At 45.3% G+C, this 23,403-nt stretch overlaps 1 protein-coding gene across 1 annotated transcript; it reads right to left on the bottom strand.

Annotated features, from left to right (window-relative positions):
- Positions 1-3,592: 3,592 nt before the first annotated feature.
- On the bottom strand, positions 3,593-13,995 carry LOC307241882 (high-affinity choline transporter 1-like). The gene is made up of 8 exons (XM_080016135.1): positions 13,588-13,995; positions 12,905-13,018; positions 11,543-11,698; positions 8,002-8,150; positions 7,666-7,809; positions 6,475-6,628; positions 5,734-5,951; positions 3,593-4,178 (listed from the first exon to the last, which is right to left on the bottom strand). The coding sequence occupies exons 1-8, from the start codon at positions 13,769-13,771 to the stop codon at positions 3,633-3,635; spliced, it is 1,665 nt and encodes a 554-aa protein (XP_079872261.1). The 5' UTR covers positions 13,772-13,995; the 3' UTR covers positions 3,593-3,632.
- Positions 13,996-23,403: the final 9,408 nt, after the last annotated feature.

The raw sequence follows: 23,403 nt of genomic DNA, 5'->3' as shown, positions 1-23,403 counted from the left end.
ATGTATCATTTTTTATTTGTACTCATTTAAACAACCCGTCCTATGCAGGTTGCGCGTCTGGTCTGGAGTCAGCCACCCAGAGCTTCCGGAATCCTTCGCCGGCGCCTACGGAGCGTGCGCACCGGAGACTTTAGTCGGCACGAGCAGGTAGACGCGGCCCTCGACCAATCAGAGCGCCCCTCACAAGCCCACGGCGGCACGTGCGGCACTCCGGCAAAAGGCCCCAATTCCGGATCGGTCGTCCCCGCTTGTGAGCTCAACGTGTTCCTCCATTACCTCGACAGCGTGACCACAACATGGTGTTTGTGTCACGCTTGTGAAATCTGCGAGCTGTAGTAGTTCAAGTCAACGCTCGACAAGTTTATTCCAATTTAAATGCATGGAATGCCATTTCAGTCAATATAAAATGAATAGATTCGCCTGTGAAATAAATAAATACGCCTATGAAATAAATGAATGTCTATGAAACAAATGAATGGGCCAATAAATACATAAATCAATTAAAATATAAATGTATAAATGAGGAAATATAGTTCCAACAAATGAATACGTTTTTCCAAAGACTACTTTTATTTATTTCTGGGAACTTTCATTTCACCATGACACATTCATTTAATTCAGGGGACCTTAATTTCATAATGCCACATTTCCATCTAGCAAATTCAAATGAATGGGGGCATGGTTATCTCACGGATTCAGAGCCGGAGCCAGCGACAGATTTACGACTCCTGCTGCCTGGGAACAGACTTTGCACCCGGGACCCAGGTGTGGGTCCACTGTCCGGGGAGAAGGAAGGGCCTCTCCCCCGAGTTGTCGAGCCGTGGGCTGGACTGGCCCTTTCACTGTGCTGGAACAGCTGTCGAACGTGGTGTAGAGGATGCGGCTGGTCGGGCGGAAGCGGGTGGCGGCCCTCCACCGTGACCTCTCTCCACAGGCTCTGAATCTGTGACCACGTTCCATTCATTTGCATATAACACGTGGAAATGTGGCATTATGAAATAAAAAATCCCCTGAAATAAATAAATGTGGAATTATGAGATAAAAGTCCCGTGAAAGAAATAAATGCGGAATTATGAAATAAAAGTCACCTGAAATGAAAGAAAGTAGTCTTTTGAAAGGCGTCTTTATAATAAAAACCTGATTTATTTATTTAGATATATTTACTCATTTATATATATTTACATTTATTTATATATTTATTGCCATATTTATATTTATTTCAGGATATATTTCATAGACATATTTATTTATGTATTATTTAATATATACTTTTGCTACACTCCCCCTCTCCCCCACCCACGTTAAACCAGCACTACATTTCCCAGAAGCCCCATCGCGGCAGCCTCTCCACCGCCATGCCACGGTCCTCCATTGGCCAATTGTGGGTTTAAGGATTTAACTGGACGCTCGCGCCGCCCTGGTCTACAGGCCGCAGCCGGACCCTTCTCAAAAAAGTAGAACCTTCTTCCCTTCTGTAAAGTTCAAGACGCAAAAAAAATTAATTAAGCATTAAAGTTTTCGTTACAAAATGAATAGCTAACAACTTTGATATTATAATAATAATAGTAAAGCTCTGAAACGGTCAAGAATAATTCATAGAAAACCATCTGCTTTCTTTGTCCTTATATGTAGCCAACCATTTTCGTTTCAGTCTTCTGAATATGTGAGGAGACAAAGAGAAACCGACAAGGACGAGCTGAGTTGTGGATGATTTGTTCGGTGTGTCAGAATTGAAAGTGAGGTTGCCTAAAAGCTATCCATCTCCACCCAGAGCAATCCATCCACCCGATATCGAAGCCTTTCTATGAGGTGTGTTTCTCAGCGCTGGTTCCTTGTGTTTCCCCCCCGTGGGACCTTGAACCGCCTCCAGGTGAAGGTCCTGTGCAGATAAGTGTGTGTACATGCTCAAACCCTCCTCTTCACACAACCTACTGTACATCCTTTGTGCTTCTTCTCCATACTGTGTGAGTGACTACATTCCTGAACACACACGTGAGGGAGGGGTGAGCACCCACAATGCACTGCAGCCACTTCAAAGAACAGTACCCCATAATAAATGAATGTTCCTCATAATAACACATTATTCCCGGGCCTTTTTGTCTAAATTTCTTTAATATGTCTTTAAGTATTCCATAATTAAAAGATAAGTCGTCTCATAATAATGATAATAGTCATCTATTTGGAATCCCTAAAATCCTACTCAAAATTACAAAATTGGTTTGTTACCATAAAACTGCATTCATATTTTATAAGAACCTCCTAATTGCAAAATAATGACACTGTTATTTGCGGGCTGTGCCCTAGAGTGTATTTATTTAGTATTTGGTATTTGTTTTCATCTTTTTATTATGTTGACATCAGTTTCCATATTTATGCATTCATTTGTTTGTGCTGGTCAGGAAGAGCAGAAACAGGACAATATCCTTATGGAAATACACAAAGTAATGTGAAGATAGATATGGAAACCCATGCAACTAATTAAGAATAAAGAATGAAAACACAAATTTTTTTTCCCTGCATTCACCTTAAAAATTATTTCATTTCCACATAGTGTTATTTATAAACTGTATACTGAATATATATATATAAATATATAAATATATAAATATATATATACATATATTTTTTACCAATTTATTTACCATTGCAGTACTGTAATTTTTTCCTCAGCACGAGCACCTTTGATGTTTAGGAAATAGAAATGGATGGTATTAAGGGTTTGTATTTATTTTTTTTAACAAGGTTGGTTCTGCCTGAACCTCTTGTCTGGAATGAGACGCCACTCGGTATAATGTGTTGATATTTGTCACCTTGCCCTGGTGGGTGTACACTGACGGCTGTCGCCACGGCTGCGGGCCAACATTTCCAGTGGCCAAGAAATGTGGAGGGCAGCTATTTTGGGAAGTCCTTAGACAGTGTAGGATAGATAGTGTGTGTGAGTGTGTATTGTATACTCACCAACTGTCCCGACGTGCAGCTACATTGTCTGTGCGGCATTACGCCGTGCTGGTCGGGACGCTCGCTATCTGAAAAACACAAACTGGGTACAGCACCGCGTGTGAGTTGCTGAACTAGAAGCAATCATGTGTTATTTACTTCCATTGTAAATAGAGAGTTGTTTAAACGGAGAACACCAAGTGTTTACAAACAGTGATTGTTAAAATGAGATTGAAGAAATGTTTAGTCAAGTCAGTAAATACTCAGTCATCGTTTTACAACGCTCTGATATAATTTTGCGATCTGCGTTTTAAAATGTTTTAATGCATTGAATACAGTTCCTTCTTTATAATTACAATAATTGTTTTATAGGTATTTCATCCAAACGTCGCTCTCCAGCATACAGTCAAATCTCGACAAAATTTGAAATCCTAGCTCAAAGCTTTGCCGTGTTAAAATTACAATGAGACTTAAAGATGGAGACCAGCTACTCAAAAGTTTTATTAATGAAATATTTACTCATAAGGTCTCAAATTTGTGTATTTATGTTGCATATAAAAGTATAAAAAAATACCATTGCAAGTGCCTGCTCGTAAAGAACAACGATGTCTTCTCAACCCAGTCCTTACAGATTAAAAGAATACATAAAAATGAATTTAAAATAAGAAATCTTTTAATCTGATACGCTTCACTCACTAACATTTGGAATCTAACATCGGGTCACGCACGTCCGCGTCCTCATTGAGGTGCTCACAGACCACATCCCCAAATTCCTCCTGCGCTCTGGCCTCCTCCGCTTTTGGGCTTTTCACGTCGAATACGTCCCAGCTCGGAGGCAACAGTTCTCTGTCAAACACCGTCGCCGCCAGATAGGAGAACAGCAGGATGGACGCCCCCGCCGACAGCATGCAGATGGTCCTGATGGGAGAGCGCTGGACGTAAACGTCGTTCACCAAGGTGCACCCCGGGAAATGGATGACCGGCGACAGGCCCAGCAGCGGCTCCCCGCACAGCAGCCTCAGCACGATGCCGATCAAGCAGCCCATGATGGCGCCATAGCCGTTGGAGACGCCGAAGAAGAGGACGCAGGTGAGCTGCGGCAGCATGAGGGTGTAGGTGAGGTCGGAGCGCAGCATCCACATCATCAGGACGCTGTTGTCCAGGAAGGTGAGCGACGTGCCCACCAGGCCCACCAGCACCACCGACACACGGATCACCCACTGCACCTCGGTGTCCGACGCCTGGAGGGGAGACACGGGTTGTGACCGTCAACTCCATCGACTCCATCTATCGATCAATTTATCTGTCTAGCCATCCATCCTTCTATCTATTGATCCATTAATCAATCTATCTATCTGTCTGTCTGTCACAATTAATATATAATAATACAGTACATACATACACATACAGTAACAATGTGTAAATTAATGGGCTTGAAATAGTTTCTATCTTGTCCCCTCCTCTCCTCCTCCCTCTTCTTGTCTCCCCCCATTCCCTCTTCCCTCCTGGTTTCAACCTCTCCTCGTAAAAACATTTATCGGAGCTACATGTAGCTCGCCGAGTGTTTTGTGAGGAAACTCGACCCGATTACACTGAAGTTTCCTGGGGCCGGCGCAGGGTTTAGCTCAGTGTGATAAGCTTATGCACAGTGAGCGCCAGACCGTGACTTTGAGTCGCACATCCAATCAAAACTCCTGCGAGAGGGCGTTCCCGATCGGAGTCCGGAGGGTTGCTGAGTCATGTCACCTCGCAGGAGTTGGGCAGAGCGTCGGCCTGCAGATGGACACCTAATCTCTAATACTAACCCTCGTGTCAGGGCAAAGCAGTGAAGATTCTCTCCGAGCGGTCAGGACCCGGCAGGACACTACGGTGTGATGGGATCAGGTGTCGCTGTGACGACAGCCAATCTTTCCATTCAAGTAACACAGACGAGGTTAATAGGATCGGAGGGGAACGCCAGCTCCTTCAAAGTCTCGCCGGTGTAAGAGTTAAGCCGCTGGATGAGATGTTTGCGGACTTGAGGGTTAGATTCCCGAGTGTGCTTTTTGAAGGCCGGCTGCCCGAGCTTCTGACGCATATTAATAACAATTAAAATATGTGCTTTCTTATTTTCTTTCTTACAGTGAGTTGTCAAACTGATTTTTTCACAAGAGAAACTAGAATATTATTCATATTATTAACATAGAGGGTCTAATTCAAACTTTAAAAAAATATTTTCTATGTTTTAAACATAAAGTAGTAATAAATCACATTTTTAACTTAACAATACCTATAGTTATGTTATTATATAAAGATAAATGAATATGCCTATCATTGATGTATGTATAGTTGACCTACCTATTCTGTCAATCACCTTCTTTCCTCCAACAACCAACTCCACCAATGAAGACTCATTTGGACTTGGCCGTAGGACTTGTTCACAACGCGTACTGGCTCATCAGGACTTTCTCTTCCTCCCAGGCAAATAAAGTTGTTCATTGTAGAATATGTGACTCATTAAAACGCTATAGTTGCTACGTTGTTCTCCTGTCGTGATAAAAAATAATGTTGGGAAAGGAGTTCTTGTCTTCTTTTTCCCCCCACGGAAACACAATATGGCGTAGCACTGTGGCTTAATTGGGGCTATTATTTGGGCTTGTATTATTCTATTTTTCATATGGCAGGTGCTTGGGAACCCTCAGCCCCTCTACACATGCCTGCTCTCTACTCCTTCCCCTCCTCCCCCTTTCCCCTCCTCTACTCTTCCCTCATCCACTCATCTGCCCTCCTATCCTCCCCTCCTTCCCTCCTTCTCACCTGGGTCCTCAGGATGTTCTTGTAAATGTTGGAGGAGAAGATGGAGGCCGCAGACAGCAAGGCAGAGTCGGTGGATGACATCACGGCGGCGGCCACGGCTCCGATGCCAATAATGGAGATGTAGGAGGGGGTGAGGTAGTTGAGGGTGAGGGGCAGGACCAGACCCGTCTCCCCGCGTTCGAATGGAGCCGGAGAGCCGTAGGCGGTCAGGTTCCAGTCTGAGCAGAGGAACAGCAGGTGCCAGTTATGGGATACTCTCTGGGCCAATATTGTTCCAAGCATAGAGCCTAAATGGGAAGGGATGCGCGTTGATCTGGGAACTGGATCTGGACGGTCAAAGGACTTGCACAATGCCCTATTGTCCAGTTTTATTTTCATTTGGAATGTTCTCAGGGTGATAATGTTTCACCAAAATGGAATTCAGAGAACCAACTCAATAGGTTAGCAATGTATTACAACATAGGGGAACATTCTAACTTCCTAAGAAACTGTAGAAGCGAACGGGTCAGGCTCCAGGCGGTACCACAGACAGATGGAGAAATAGACACAGACGTTAAAAAGGTACAGACAGTCAGTCAGGAGGACAGACAGACGGACAAACAGACGGAGAGAAAGACAGCAGACTAAGATGATACTGACAAGAACAAAGAAATGTATTTCTGATGAAATCCTTGTATTTCTCTTTTTTTATCTTGCTGTTTACTTATCTACTCGAGTTCCCTGTAGTCGGCCGACGCCTACCTGTGGAGGCGGCCACAGCTCCCAGCAGTATGGGAGGGATTCCCAGCGTGGGAACGATCACGGCTGCAGCGAAGCAGGTGATCTTGGCCGTGGATGAGGACGAAGCGGACAAAGTCCTCTGGTGGAAGTTCTGGAGTCCCAGGTTCCCCAAACCCTGAGAAAGGAGTGGAGAGGGGAGTGGAGGAAGGGGTCAGGCACTGTTTATCATGTGATATCTAATTTCTAGGACAGTTTCATACACATCTATCTATCTATCTATCTATCTATCTATCTATCTGTCTATCTGTCTATCTGTCTATCTGTCTGTCTGTCTGTCTGTCTGTCTATCTATCTATCCGTCTGTCTCTTCCTTCGCTCCCTGCAGCGGCATCTACATTTCCTCAAGAAGAGGAACAACGTGACATCTAATCCAAACGGGTTAAGAAGAGAATTATGTATATAAGTACATGAGGAATGCACACTTTTTGACAGTGAAAGCTTGTGTCCGTTTCTGTGTGTGTGTGTGTGTGTGTGTGTGTGTGCGCGCGTGCGTGTGTGAGTGCTGTGAAACGATTGTTCAATAATCACAATGTACAATGTTATTCTGATTAACATTGACATTAGAATCTGAAAATGAACATTCGAAAAACAAATATGCAGTGTTTCAGCAGAAATGTATTATTTTTTCATAAAAAATGTTGGCCACGTACGTCCACAAAAATACTCTTTGTGCACGCAAGTGAATGAGCCGTGTCCATGTGCCGCGCCGTGAGCAGCAGCCCGCCGGAGGGCGATTACAGATAAATTGACCCGTCTTATCCGCAAAGATATGCGGTCGATTAACATCTCGCAGAGGTCTGGATTTAAAGATTCCATCCGCGAGCTTGAGCCGAGGTACACGATCCCAAGCCGCCCGACCATCACCGACAGAGTGATGTCCTGTAGTGCAGAGGGTTCCCAACCATCGGTCCGTGGGAACACGGGAGGAAATTTTTTTCAGGCGCTTTCTGCGATCTGCTCAGCAGCGGAGAAGCAGCAGGAAACTGAGTAAATGAAATACATCTAGAGTAAAAACATTCTGTTTTATTAGCTCTGTTTGGAGAAAAGATCGCTCTGATCGGAGCTGCAGAACCGTTCCTCACATCACTGAGGGGACATATTTATTATGACTGACTTCTAATAATCATTCATGGAGTTTATGAATCACCTTACCAGCAGTAAAAAGTTATCAATCCACACCCAGGCTCTGTCTGCTTCCAGCGTGCCAACCCAGGGCGGTTGCAGCGTGTTATTGAAAGACGTCACCATGATGTCAGAGGAGGCAGGGCTCATCATGGCAAAGGGGACACACAGCCACTGTGCAGAAAGGGAATCAGGGGGATCCAAGGACATTCAGGTATCGATGTTACAGAATAACTGTAAACTAATACTCCTCGTGGCAATATGATGTCATCAGCAAACAATATGAGCAACCAATTCTGTGCATTTTTTTTTTTGCATCACAACAACTAACGATAACTCAAGATATTACCAAAATAATGAACTCACCAAGCTAATGAATATGAGAATAAGCTGTATGACGTCGGTGTAGGCCACAGAGTACAGCCCTCCCAGCAGGGTGTACGTGATGGCCACTGCAGCGGAGATCCAGATGCTCACGGTGTAAGATAAATCCAGAATAACACTCATGGTGACACCTAGGAGCACGCACACGCACGCACGCACGCACGCACGCACGCACGCACGCACGCACACACACACACACACACACACAGGCAACTATTAAATTAAAAGGTTTCTGTCTTTGCAGTTATCGCCCCTTAAAGAGTGCTGACACCGGATATCAACCCGACATGAACATAAGTCACTTGTCAAACGACGCACAGCCTGGGAGCTGCAGTGGCAACTTTCTCATTACAACGGGACAATACTGCAGTTCACCCATACATTTCAGCCCTAATCATGAAGCGCCATGTGTCTATGTCTGCAAAATTCTGAAATCAATCCAGAATTTCACAGAAAGTCAGACCCCAACGTCAGCAATATGAAAGCTATGGCTCCTATACCAGCCACACGGCCACTTCCAGTAGCCCAAGAGTGTTATAACATACATGTAGAGAGAAACACTTCATACACACACACACAAAAACATACAGTCTTTAACAAGCCTGCTCAATGTACGGTGTAGAATATAAGCTATATCCTAAGGTTTTTTTTTCGTCATTTAGAATGCAATCTTTCCTTGTCAACGTCAAATGTCTTTGAATCTTAAACCACTGGAGTGTTGATTCTACTGGAACAGAGGATCAGAGAGTCATGTGTCTCGCTGTCACCAGAGGGGGTCACCAGAAGTGGCACTGTGAGGCGTTATGATCAGGGTTCGCTTTACAATTGTTTTTATTAACACCCACTGTGTTGTCCCTCGGTTCAAGTTCAAGTCATCTGACCAATTATTCAACGTTTCCAGGCTTAAAGTCCCTGTAAAGTGAATTCAGTGATTTTGTTTCTAAACACCTCATAAATGTGAGAACGTATTTGCTGAAAACACCGGAAAAGACTGTTAACGATGTAGCACTGAAAAACAATTTCCGGAATTTTTGGGCGGGCCTAAATAGACTATATTTTAGATAGATAGATATATTTTAGATAGATAGATTTTAAGCCTATATTTTAGTGGAACACGGTAGGATGACCTCTGTTAGACTTTCTCCACCAGAGACTCACAGTAGTGTGTAACACCCTTCTACATTCTCAGGCAATAAAGGACGCCCATTTGTGACGGAACAAAGACAGCAAGACTAACCATTTGACTCTGTTTTGTTGTCTCGGCCGAAACTAAGTCAACCAATGGCTGCCCCTTTTACCCTCGTCCTTTGCCCTCCTTTTACCTTTAACCCCTTTTGTCCCCTTTTGATCAGGGCAGACCCCCCACGGAGGGCTGGTCTCTAGCCAGGTCTGGAAGGGAAATGCCCACCTGGATCATTTGCATCTGCATCTTTCATCTTTCCTTTGTATTGAGTCCGGATCATTGGGAACAAATGTCAAACTTGTGACATTATTTCTGCAGATGTTTCTATGACGAATGATCCAACTGCCATTACGATACGACGTCAATTGGCAAAGTTACCAATAATACTGTTCAAGGCGTAAACTTTCATGCTGCCAAGTTGGTGATCGACCGGAAAACCACCAAGATTACAATATCCCACTGTGCGTAAAATGAGATTAGAGATAATGTTGTCATGCCTTTTATTAGAAGGGTTGAAATTAGGGTTTTATAGTTACTAATTAGAAATTGTCTTAATAGTAAATTAATCACAAATGTTATGTTACTAAGATTATGGTTCTTAAGACGACTAATGCCTTGACCGTGTGTTTCATTTTTGTCACATAAGTTTATGTTGGTGAAATCATAAATATTTTTGAACATCGTGGTGTGTGAAGATATTAGACTTTTGTGTATATAGTAAAATTACCATCACTAGTCAGGAAATTATCAACAGCCGATACGAATCGCACGCAGTCTAGATTTTACTAAACAAGCCTGCTCGCTTCCCACACCAAAGCCTTCTCAAGCCCGCGAACCGTTCCGTCCGCCTGGGAACATTGGAGCTTGGCGGCCCCGCCCAAACCACCAACCGCTGAAGCCCACACGCCATGGATGAAAACCAGCAGCGGACGAGATGAGCGCGTGACTACCTACGAACTCCACTCGGCCCACGTAAGCTCTGGGAGCCTCTGAAACTACCAACCACGACTCAACGATCTGCAAGACTTTCAAAGGCTTCCAATTATGCTTCATGGCGACGGGCTGACGGTTGAATTTAATTAATTCCCCCTTCAGAGAAGTCAAATAGAGTTTCTCTTTTTATTATTTTCCAATGAGAGTCACATCACTTTCTACCTATTGTTTCTGAGTTAAAGTGTGTCACCATTTTTAAATCCTGAATTCATTGTTTATTGTCTTGATCATTTCTTGCCTTTACGCATTTTATTTTCCTTGTCATTTATTTGATTATTTTCATTTTATTTTATGTTTACTATTATTTCATTTGTTCAAGTAGATTAGTATGATAAAATAAATCCACCTTTTGGAAGGAGGTTGTCTGTCAGTATTCCTTAAGAGTTGGATTCAGAAGTCAATGTAAACGGCTCAACGACTCCTTATCATTCATTGACTGATTAATTACATTTGCTTACACTAATTTAAACCCATTAGCTTCTCCCAACTAAGACAACATGGGTGTGGTGCCCTTACTAGACAATTATTAATGACTATTTATTAAATATTAACAATTGAATATCAAAGTAGAGGTGAAACGCTACAATATAAATCCCAGAATTACATCTTGGGACCCTTGTACCGTCCTTGTTTGCTCTTGACCCACCAGTATATTACAGCTCACTAAATACGGTCGGGAACAGTTTGCAGGGACACCTACATGGAGGGCAACACTGGAATATAGGGTTTGGTTTGCTTGTTGGGTCACTTCATCACTCAACACCGAGACACCATCAACAGCTGCAGCTAACACTAAGAATGAATACACATCGATTATCACACACGCACGCACACACACACACACACACACACACACACACACACACACACATTACTTGCACATGTACATGTTGCATGCACACATAGACATAGAAAGAAAGAAATGTACTTAGACACATATTCCCTCTCTGTCTCTCGCACATACCCACACACATAATACACATACAATACACATACAATTACACACAAGACACACTCTTTCTCAATTTCACACACACATTTGCTCAATTTCACACACACACACACACGGGCACACACACACACACACACACACACACACACACACACACGTGTATTGTGCACATTCAATTGATCACCTACATTATGTAAAATGCACTCAACCATTGAAACATACATACTGAATATACACACCCAACACTTATACTCCACGACACTGTCTGATAAACAATGCACCAAATAAGTATGATAACACTCACACACTCAAATCACATGCATGTCTACACACACACACACACACACACACACACACACACACACACACACACAAAGTGAGGGTCTCGGTCCTACCTAGTCCAATCAGTGTCCCCGCCACCCACATGATCTCTGAGGCGAGCGCCGCCAGTGACAGAGCCGCCGTCGTCGCTTTCCCGTACTTGATGTGGAATGGATCCATCATGGTCACGTACTTCCTGTCCCTCATCGGCTGAGCGAAGAACAGGCCACCTCCACGGGCAAGAGTCAACGTAAAAAGCACGTTAGGGAGGCAACTCATGCGGAGGGGAGTCATGGAAATTTACAAAATATACCAGTGAAAGCATGACCTCATTTATGGAGACTGTTTGAAACTCAGTAATGCTCTGGTCTGCAGGTAATGAATAACTGGATAAAACTGATGAGAAAAATTCTATCTCTACCAATATTTAAGGCATATTACCCTCAATGTCCTTCCAGCTGAATACAAACCAGTGGTTCTCAACGGTTCCGGCCTCAGGATCCACATTTGCCCTGAGTCATTAAGTCATGATCCAACTATAATTTTAGATTTGTACCAATCTAATCATCATTATTGACTTAATGAACAGTGCGGTAATCCACAAACTGATGATACACCTGTCTTATCAAGATTCAAGATTCAAGAGGTTATTGGTCACATACATATACATACGCACATACATATATGCAGTGAAATGTCATGACACCCGGTGATTACGCACAATAAGCTCTATAAGCTCTTCTTAAAAATACTAAAATGTGCGTACTCAACAAGAGGGGCTCGCGCAGGCGGCCGCAAGGGGCGCTGCCACAATGCCGATTCTGGGTTCTATAATTATATAATAGAATTAATTGACTGTGCTGTATTAAATATACATTTAAATCCTCCGAAATGAAACTTACCTTAATTTACCTCCAGTACTTCTACCTTCTACCAGTACTTTATATACCTGTGCAATTGGAAGTGTAAGACAGTCATGTCTGGTGTTGCCTGACAGGTATTTGAAGACACTACGTCAGGCTACTGTCGTGGATACTGTGGGATGGTAAGAACCCTCACTGGTTTATTTCCTGAATTTCCCCCCCCGGGGATTAATGACTGGTAAAGTTATCCATCTAATGTTATCTCATCGTCTGCGGAGAGCTGTAATCAGTAATCAACGAGTTTTATACCTGAATACCCAATGCTGAAATGGGTTAATGACGGGTCACCTTGGGTTGTGTATGAAGGTTAATGGAATAAATTGATTTTTTTATCTAAAGCGCACTATGTCAAACGTGTTGCAATAGATTTCCGCCAACAACCCAATCGGCCCTAACCCTGCCAGCGCTAGTGCCTTTCACTACCCCCTGAGCTACACGGTAAACAGAAACCCAACCCTGGCGGAACCCTGTGAAATCTATATTAGTCTGGTTATTCTACAGCCAGTCTCTTACCGATGATAAAACACAAGGTAGCTGTTATGGGCATGACCGCCCAGATCAGGCCCATAGAGGGATTGTACACTGCCTCCGCTGTTCCCACGATGAAGCCTCCTCCAACCCATGTAGCTGCAGAGAGAGAGAGAGAGAGAGAGAGAGAGAGAAAGCGAGAGATGAACGGGTCCTATGAGAGGTGACATGAAAGTACGACTTGCACCTGCTTGAAACAGGATAACGAGCACAACTGACTTGTTTTAAATGAACAGTGATCTTTAAGGGGAAATCTCCCATTTCCTTTCATTGCGAACGAAACCTGATTCACTTCCTGTAGGGGCAGCAATACTTAATGGTCGTAGTAATTAAAATGGCATGGCCACATGACGTTCGCAACGCATAAAGGTTCAATGAGAATATTTGATTTTCATCACGCTCCCCTCACACACACACACACACACACACACACACACACACACACACACACACGCACACGCAGACACACACACACACGCACAAATGACGCGCACGCGCACCAACGCAACACACGCACTAATCTCGGCTTATGACTTAACAGGGTAATGTTCCACAACTCCCAAATGGCTAGACGTTTCCGGTAAAAAGACACAGTCATTGTTCCCCCCCCCCCCCCCCCTGAGATAAACGGGCGGAAAGCGCTCTTTGCGGTTCCCCGGGAGACGCACCGGTCATGGTGAAGATGCCCACCACCAGGTTGATGCCCCGGTTGCCCAGCAGCGCCATCTCCGTCTTGTCTCCCCGGAGCTTCTTTGCCTCCTTCTTGGATTTAAACGAAGCCCAGATGCCGGTGCCCAGGACCAGCAGATAGAAGCAGATCATCACCAGCACGCCGGGGACGTTGAGAGCCATGGCGGGAGTCGGTCCGTGTCGGGAACTCGGTCTGCGCGCGTCGGTATCCGTCCGTCCGTGTCCGTCCGTGGAGAGTCTGCCGCGGAGTGAGAGAAGCGCCGCGAAGCTGGGGCGCACCAAACCACACCAGACCACACCTCACACGCACCTTGTGCCAAGTCCCATTGTCGCCAGGGAGGAGAGAAAAAAGGCCCGACCGACCGACCGACCGACCGACCGACCGACCGACCGATCGACCGACCGACGTCCGACGCGCCGCACAGACGCAAAAAAAAAAAAAAAAAAAAAAAAAAACCGAAGTAAAGGCGACTAACGGCGTCGTGATGACGTCAGATCCTCGCCGCACGGCGCGCGTCTGCGGCGGTCTCCGCACGCGCGGCGGATCAGCGCGGTATGCGGCGCATTTTTTTTTTTTTTTTTTTTGAATTGTTTTATTTTTAGCTTTCGCTCAGAAGCCGCGCGGTACGCACATTCTTGCCCTTGCCCAAGGAGAAATGCCTGCGTTTAATCCGCGCGGCTCGGCCCCGACTGCAGCCTGCTGGAGGGACGGCGGGACGGCAGGCTGGAGGAGGTCTGCGCTCACATCACCGCGCACGAAGCGACGGGATGCGCCGTCGTACGGTTACGCACCAACCACCACCCCCCCTCATACACACACACACACACGCACACACACACACACACACACACACGCACACACACGCACACACACACAGAATTGAAATCCATATTTAATTATCAAAGTGTATATTCCTCGCAAGGCCAGACAAAGTGACCTAGTTGCCAGCACCAAGGTGCCCACCATCTCTAGGACATATATTATGTAGTCAGACTTATAAATAGATAAAAAGGTTTGCGTTTCATAAAAAAACGTGTGTGTGTGTGTGTGTGTGTGTGTGTGTTTGCGTGTGTGCGTGTGTGCGTGTGTGTGTGTGTGTGGTAGTTTCCTGGTAGTCAAGGTCAACAACAGATGATGTTTTATCTTGCTTCCAATCTGTCACTGAGCCAGAAACGCAGGCAGACAACACTTGCTGATAATAATAGTAGGCATAATAATAATATTAATAACAATAACAATAGCCTTTATTTGTATAGCACTTTTCATACGGAACATGCAAGTCAACGTGCGCAAGTCAATTCAATATAGAACTGCTCATACCACATCTACAACTACTACTAATAACCTTTATTTGTATAGCTCTTTTCAGACACATGCTTGAAAATAAATCGATCTGTAAGACGATTTGAATACTAAAAAAAGAAAATAAATACTACAACTATTCATACTATTACTCCTAATAATAATAATAATAATAATAATAATAATAATAATAATAACCTTTATCTGTATAGCACCAATATAGTATAGAAAGGTATGTGTTTGGTGTTTTAAAAAAAGTATGGTGTGTTTATTTTGTGTACCTAAAGGTTATCAGGTATCTTATCAGTAAGTATTTTATCTTATCAGTAGAGATCAGGAAAGTTCTTGTCTTTTCGTACTCAAAGTGCTTTACATTGATATAAGGCAATCATTAATAATAAATAATAATAATAACAACAATAATAATAATAATAAAAAAAATAATAATAACAATAATAATAATAATAATAATAATAATAATAATAATAATAATACAAGTTTATGTTGTTATTTGTAGTTACTGTATGTAGTTCTACAGTTTCTATAGGATCAGAGTGACACAAGCAGGCCTCAGGCTGCACACACGTGAAACTTAGACTCATGGTAATGTAAGATCTTATGGCATTAGCAATGTTAATGAATATGTCCAGTAACGAGAGCAGCCGAAAGAAAAAGAAGAAGAAGAAGAATATTGAGTCCATACCTTCATACCTGTCAACGCTAAAATAGCCTGTGAAATACATTTAGAACATGAGTAAATCATAGGTCTATCACATATCATACAATATGATATATCACTGCAGTATATGGTTTAAACAGCTGTGGCTCCCAGATAGGGGTAAACAAAAGGTACAAGCCTTGATCTGTAATGAAAGTGAATGTTCACCCTGGCAAATAAAATTTCAGTTTTCTCTCCGGCCACTCGATGCTGGCCAGGCACTCTTTCTCTCCAATGTACATGATGGGGTGTTCCTCTCTATTTACCTTTTGGGTCAGGATGGCCCCGAGCCCGCCTCGGACGCATCCGTCTGCAGGATGAAGTCGGGGGGCCCGCCAGCACTGGTTCAGTGCCGAGAGGCTGTGGCAGGGTCTTGAAGGCCTTGTCCGTCTTGGGGTCCATTTCACCTGTTGCGGTTGTCTGTTCGGCAACAGAGCATGGAGAGGTGCAGCCAGCATGGCAAAATTGCGTATGAATTGTCTATAATACCCCATTAAGCCCAAGAAGGTCCTTACCTTACCTTACCTTCTCTGCCGGAGCCTCACTAGCCCCCTCCCGATTGCGTGTCCAAGGTACTCGACCCCTTCCAAGCCCAGCTGACACTTGACTGACACGGGCTGGCCACCAGCCGCACTCATAGGGAGCAGCGCCAGCGGCTGCTGTACCGGGCTTTCGGAGCGGTGAGTTGGCATGCCGCACACTGCCTACAATAGTCCTGGACTGGCAACCGAACGGCGTGCCAGCAGAACCGTGCCAGGACTCCCGAAGTGTGCCCCCCCAACAGGTGAGAGTGAGCGGGAAATAGGAGCTGGGAGATACACGCTCGAGGCACAAGCACCTGGTTAACTTTTGCCCCTCCTCCCTGCATCACGCGATACAGTGGTCCATTCATGATAGCGGAATGGGGATTAGCCAAAGCACACGGTTGTAGGTTCCCCCCTCAATTATCTGGACATTCTGGAGCGCATTGGGTGGGGCTGGGGTCCTCCCTCTGGCTGGAGGCAAACTGGCCTCTGATCGGTCTCCTGGTGCCACCGGGGGGAATTCTGGGGACAGCTCACCGAAGCCGACCTCCTCCAGGGCGGGAGGAGTTTCCCGTTGTTCCTCCAAGGCCGTCTTTAACACAGTAAGGTTTACACCGGTACGTTACACAGACGTCTGTTGAGCAGTTTTTGCATTTAACCTGACACGCTACTCCCACCTTATATCACCTTACCGTATATCAGTTAATATGTTGACGAACATAAGCCGGTTTTCGACATTTGCACTTCGAACACGTTTCGAAAATGGGATTTGAATGTATAAGAAAATCCACAATTCCTTAACCATAAGATCAATACTTTAATGTCAACAACTCAGTTACCAGGCAGGGCGCTTATGATTTGCATCCGCGCCGAAATCGCTATCTGCCTTTCGTAAAGGTCGAACAGCTTTCCACCGGGCAGGCTGCAGTAATTGTCCTGGTGTGAGAGAACACGCACACACACATCCATCTGCTCCTCCCATGATGCAAAGCGATGAAGCCCGTGCTTCTTTACAAAAAACAACACGCATTGTGAGTTGAGCTGGCAGCGGTCCAACAGGAGTCTCACTCCGCTCACGGTTCCCCCCCCCTCCAGCGCCAGCCGGCGACTGGGCTACGAAGCTCCTTCTTCGGCCTCATCCAGCGGATCCCCCGAGGCGAAGGATGCGGCGCGTCCGCCCTCTGGCGAACCCGCCGCCGCGCTGCGGCGATCCACGTCGACTTACAGTGGTAGGATTTATGTCCCAAACACACCCGGTCCCTTGGTAAGGTGGAACAAAATAAAGTAAACAGCCGCTGCCATTACGGCTAATCGTCGGTCAAGGTCAGTCGAGCAGCCTGTTTAGCCTGGGCAGCACGTACGGCACTGTAAACAATCATTACATTGAGCTATGGGGCGGTGGAAGATGTGACATCAGACCAAAACTCAAAAGATAAATATTCCAGACACCTCATATTAGGAGTCATTTACTGAGGCTACACATTTTCTGAGTTTCCCTCGATGATACAATCTGAAATGGATAAGTTATAATATTCCATTGCCGAATATGGCCAACCATGTGCTCATGTATTGCTGTAGGTATTTATTCAACCTGTTGAAGAGATATGATGTTTTTATTTTTTTTAATTTTTTTATCAACAATCCACTGAGAAACAATGGATAGAAAAAACCCCCCCAAAAAAACAAAAGTGTTGATTGATTCAACAGCAGGTCCGGCTGCGTCGCTACAAAAGGCCAGAGCGCCGTCGGTGAAGAGTTAGCGATACCACACACTGCAGCCAATCTAGCGGCAGCTTGTTATCAAGTTTAAAACCATTGTATGCATTCAAAGCAGCCGATAAGTACACCGGATTTAACGAGGTGCATGCAGGTCCACAAATATATCCTGGAAGAAGATAAGAGCAACAGCCTCGTCTGACCAGTGCAAGCATTTACTGAGACATTTAAAGAAAAGTTAAAAAAAATTCCATTCGGCTCAAGTTTTATGTAATTGCTTATGATGCTTCTCAGGAATTATAATGTTGTCGCTGTACATATACATGGCCCGTGAATTGTACAAGTTCCAGGGGGAAACAAATGAGTAGCATGTATTAACAGCTAATAAAAACCTATAGGAAAGCTTATTAAAAAAAAAGGGGTGGCGGGGGGGAGAGAGATTAGAAATTCTGCCAATAGAAATAATCTTTCTCACAGAAGGTTTGTTATTTGGCGGCAGGAATTTGAAGCCATACTGTGTTAAAATTCCATCGCTAATCACCCTAAAGTAGTTTTACAGCAAAAGCCCATCAAGTTAAAAAAAAACAAAAAAAAACGGCGAAACGCCTCCTGTCTCTGGCCTGCCCCGTCTCCCCCGTCTCCCCCCGTCTCCCCTTGTCCATCGAATAATCACAGTTCTTGTACCACCGTGTTTTAAAGTTTGCGTGAGCGAGCGAGGGAGGGAGGCCCAGAAAAGAAGCATGAGCGTGAACAAACCGCAGGGGCTGAAACTCGCTGGCAAGACAGTGTCTCACTGTTCCCTTGCTTAGGCAAGGTTGTTTCACGCTGTTTTACCCCAAAACAACAGCTTTAAATAAACCTGACCTTCACCAGCATGATCGTTAGCCCGGACGAACGAAACGCCGGCAGTTTGAGCGACACGTATATTGAGACTCCTTCTATGGCTCAAGACAGTTTGATCCAAAGTCAGGATTCTCTCGCTCCCTCCGTGGCGGCGCCCCGCCGCCGGTGCAGAAGCGGCCGCGTTGTTCCTGTAAACAACACCAGAAAAGGGTAAACCCTGTTCAGCGGGCGCCGCTCCACACCACTATCAGCTCGCCGCGTGCAGATAAGCCGCCCCGCTCCCATGGCGCTCCCGGACAGAAACGCAGCGCTTCCTCGAGAGGCGCCGCGGGGTTTTTCCCCCGACAGAAAAAGGGACACATGCAAATAAATGCAACAGCACAGACGGGACCGCGTCGATCTGACATCCAGAGCGCAGACGCGGCTTTGGATCCGTCACGTAGCCAGTTCTCACAGTGGAACGTATTGAAAGTGGAGAACAGTGGTTTTCTACGGCGGCCTGCGTTCCCTCGCAGGAGCCCGGCGGCAGTCAAAGCGTGTGAGTGTGTGTGTGTGTGTGTGTGTGTGCGGAAACAAAGGGAAAAATTGAGTGCATCTGAATGTAACTTGAGGAGAGACAGGGAAGAGGTATACCCTTCTGAGAAAGGGAGGTAGGTCAAATTTCTGCTCTTAAGAAATTCATCAGCGGCTGGAAAAGCCACTTGTAAAGTTACCGAACCGTTCCTGTTTGGTCGAAAGCCTTTCCGTTAAACACGGCTAGATGAACCGCGCCGCCCTCATTGACTCTGTACGAAACGGGTTTTTAATGGTGCTTGAATTTCAACGCACAGCGTCCGCATTTCTTTTCTGGATTTCACGTGACAGTCGTTCCATTCTCGCGGGGTGAGTCAATTCACATTTACGGGGGGGGGGGGGAAGAAAAAAACAACCTCTGACACACTTCCTGAAAGGAAACCCCTGGTACATGTGACATCAAAGCTGCTTCTCTCATCTCCTGATCTACTGAGACGGCATCAAACATTACACACACACTGAAACATCTGGAGGAGGAGCAATAAAACTAATTGTAGTAGGGCAGAAGCAGCAAACCTAGAGCGACTCTAAGGTCAAATTGGTGTTTTAATTTGGGCTTGTTAATAATAATAATAATAATAATAATAATAATAATAATAATTACAACAATAATAATAACAACAACAACAACAACAATAATAATAATAATAATAATAATAATAATAATAATAACAATAATAATAATAATATAATAACAATAATAACAACTGAACTTCATTGTATTTTTTTTTATTTTACCATGAAAGCCCTACCGGCAAAATATCTATGCAACAGAAATTCATTTTGGTAGGATTCGATGAACCACCGAGCCCTGCATCAAGTTCCTTTTTCGAGACGCTCCTCAGCCGCAGCGAAGGCCGTGCATCGCCGGCTGTGTTGACAGTTTGAGAGCAGCAGCTGCCGCGTAATGAGGAAACACAGTAATGCTGTTGATGATCCTGGAATCCGAGTATCGCGTGACCGTCAGGGGCACAAGGAGCTGGGCAGTCACGACTCCACTGTCACTCCTGTCACCGTTAACACGTCCAGGGACCCCCGGTGAATGAGATATCGCGCCGCTTTGACGCACGCCAACAGAAGCGGAATGCCGGCGTTTCGCGTGCGCGCTGACGTCTGCAACGAAGCCGTGCCAAAAAGATATAAATAAATAAATAGAAGTCTTGTTGGTTAATGTAAGGCACGTGTAACAGCACATTCCTCAGCGAATTATTTTGGATGCCGGGACCCATGGAAATTCCTTTGCGGACCCCCAGGAGGCCGCAGACCTCAGATTGGAACCGCTGCGTTATAAAACAGGGGTTTAATGGCTCTCTGTTGGGTTCAAAACTCCAGATGAGGCCACAAAGTAACTAGAGATTGAGAGCTGGTGCAGAGAGTCCACAGTAATGAGCAGGACATGAAAAACTGTAGGACGTAATCTACAGTCAGACAGGGGGAAGTGGGACGGGTTTCAAGCGGGGCTGAAGTGCAACGGGCAGATGGAAATAGTTTGTAAAATCTGTCTGTGATTTTTAAAGCACTTTGTGAGGTATGTAAACACCATCTCGTGGCCCCTACTTTAATATCGAGGAAGAAAATATTTCTGCTGACGATTTCATCCTAAACACGACACCCAGGGGCATTTATGTACGGGCATTTCATTGTATCGTGTCAGATGTCACATTTTGGGGCGAACATTTTTCAGCCAAAACACAAAATACCCCGACTGTTTACATTATGAGAGATTAGCGGGACCGCTATTTCTTTCATGGGCACCAGCAACTGAGCGCTGGGCCATCTGTCCGCAAACCACACCAGGCACTGACCTGTGAGCAGCTTAATATGGTTTGCCACAATTCTTTTATTTTTAGATATACCGAGTCATATCTCGTTACGGGAAAGCTGAATGCACCGAAATAGGATTTGAGTTATTAAAAGAACTACTCATGCGTCTCTTTCATCTATCTTTGTCCAGAGCGAGATGACAAGGTTGATACCAATTTCATCCCCGTGTCCAGTACGGAGATAGCAATGGGCGACTAAGCTCAATGCAAGGCTGCAGAGGGAAGCAACGAGCCTAGCGGCGGTGAAATTGGGGGAAATACACCACGGGAGCTGGGCGAGGACGAAATCGGTATTGACTTTCTCAAACGAATCTGGGTACAGAGAGAAAATAAAAAAACGAGGCGTATCCCTTTAAACATGGCGGCGTCTGCAATCCACAGGCCAGTTTCTGAGCCTGCTCAGGTTCACTGGGAGGTCCAATTCTTATTTCCCATGTTCTTGAATGGTTTCCAATTGGAAACCTTATGCTTTCCATCTCGGTTGGGATGGGGGTCAAATAAAAAAAATGCCGCTGAGGGACGTGGCGAAGGGGAATGAGCCGAACGTCTGAAAGAGGCGCAGTTGTATTTTTCGCTCATGTGTTTACGTTGTGTTGTTCTTGAATGCAGAAGACACGTTAATCGTCACCGTCTGTAGAGTGTCGAACGACTTTCCGATTGGACTCCAGCATCCATCCCAACAGCTGAGCACATAAATAGAACCAAAAGCCGCCTCCTATGGCCGACCTTGCCGGACGGACATCACCCGTCATCATCAACACCACAGGCAACTCGGCCCCGCCCACTGCAGACCGTCTGGCCCAGGTGATAGGCTGGCTGACCTTCAGCGTCGGGCTTCCAGCCATCGGATTGGCTATTTACATTCTCACGCATCAGTCGGCAGGTTGGTCTGAAGAAGCCTTGACTGGAGCATAAACATCAGCGTTCCTCACACAATTACAATCGTTTTCATTCTCCTTCCTTCGAAATGTTTTTCTTTTTTTGTTAGAGATGAACACACAGGTCGGACAGTGTGTGCGGAAAAGTTAGGGAAACAGACTGAGTACTGTTAAGCAAAAAGGACAAAATAAATCCATTTCTCCAAGAGCACAAGAGTAGTTCAGTATTAAGTGTGAAGTTGTGCTTCGGTAGTGTTCTGACTAGTGAGTCATAGGTGTTAAAATAAGAGTTATTACTCGTACTTTTAGCAGTAAAATGTGCTGTACAGTACACAAGGGAGATGAAATCCCCCTTTTATAGTTGTATAAAAGGCTGACCTACTCTTTATACGAGTGCAGGCCATTTGTATAATATTCAAATAGTTAATGCTTATCCTTTCCAATGCCCATTGGACACATAACACTACATATGTTATTAACATGCATTTTTCCCCCCCAAAAGGCGACAGAAAGATTCCCATCCACATCTTTAGTCTCCTGATATCGGACGCCCTCAGTTTCTTTGGGAGGCCGCAGGCAGGAGGAGGCTTGACCGTCACTTCCGCTGACACCGCCACCCTCATTTTCTACTTTGGCATGGTCTCCAATGTCACCTTCATGCTCTGCATAGCTCAGGAACGCCATCTCCTGGTGGCGTACCCGCAGTGTCACGGCTTCAACAGCAGTCTCAGGCGGTCTGCGTTGGTTTCTCTGGTGATCTGGGCGATTCCGTTTGCTGTCGTGGCCTTGGCCGGCCTGGGCTACTTCTTCTGGTTCTCCGTGGCTCTACTGGGGCCCTCCCCCCTCTTCCTGTTCTTCACCGTGGACTCCTGGAGAGCTCTGGTCTGCTGTCCACCTTCCCCTGCAACGCCGGAGAGGAGGAGAATGGCATGGGGGCTGGCGGTCATCTTGGCCCAATACAGCCTCCTCTACTTGCCCTTTATTCTCAGCATTCTGCTGGAGTCATTAGAGGCCGAGGTGCCCTACCTGGGGCTAGTGTCTCACCTGCTGCTCTACCTCGGCCCTCTGGTGGATCCTTTAATGTACATATTAATGACTCAAAGCCCCAGACAGGTCCTGGAGGCCCTGCCATGCTGGAAGAAAACGCCGCCCACCGTACACACTGTGGCTGAAACAGTGGAGACACGACTCTAGAGGACATAGTCTTTTGTGTGAGAGACCCAGTAGTTCTGCCTTCCTAAGTCCTTGTTCCAGGACAGCCTGGCAATGGGAGGGACCCAGGGGGATAGACAATATATCTCTGACCAATTAGGAAGAGAGGCTCAAAATCTCTGAGCAATCAAGGAGAAAGCCCAGAATGTCTGACTAATCAAGAAGAGACACATGGGAGGAGGTAAGACACAGGCAAATATCAAA

Source organism: Zeus faber (genome assembly GCF_960531495.2).
Source record: "Zeus faber genome assembly, chromosome: 16".
Lineage (NCBI taxonomy): Eukaryota > Metazoa > Chordata > Actinopteri > Zeiformes > Zeidae > Zeus > Zeus faber.
This window is presented reverse-complemented; position numbering and strand designations above follow the sequence as displayed.

Excerpts from the sequence above, each read along its gene's own strand:
- LOC307241882 (XM_080016135.1), bottom strand. The coding sequence starts at position 13,771 with ATGGCTCTCAACGTCCCCGGCGTGCTGGTGATGATCTGCTTCTATCTG. Across the intron at positions 7,810-8,001 it reads TTCTCATATTCATTAGCTTG|TGGCTGTGTGTCCCCTTTGC; the intron begins GTGAGTTCATTA and ends CTTTCTGCACAG. Across the intron at positions 6,629-7,665 it reads TTGATAACTTTTTACTGCTG|GGTTTGGGGAACCTGGGACT; the intron begins GTAAGGTGATTC and ends CTCCTTTCTCAG.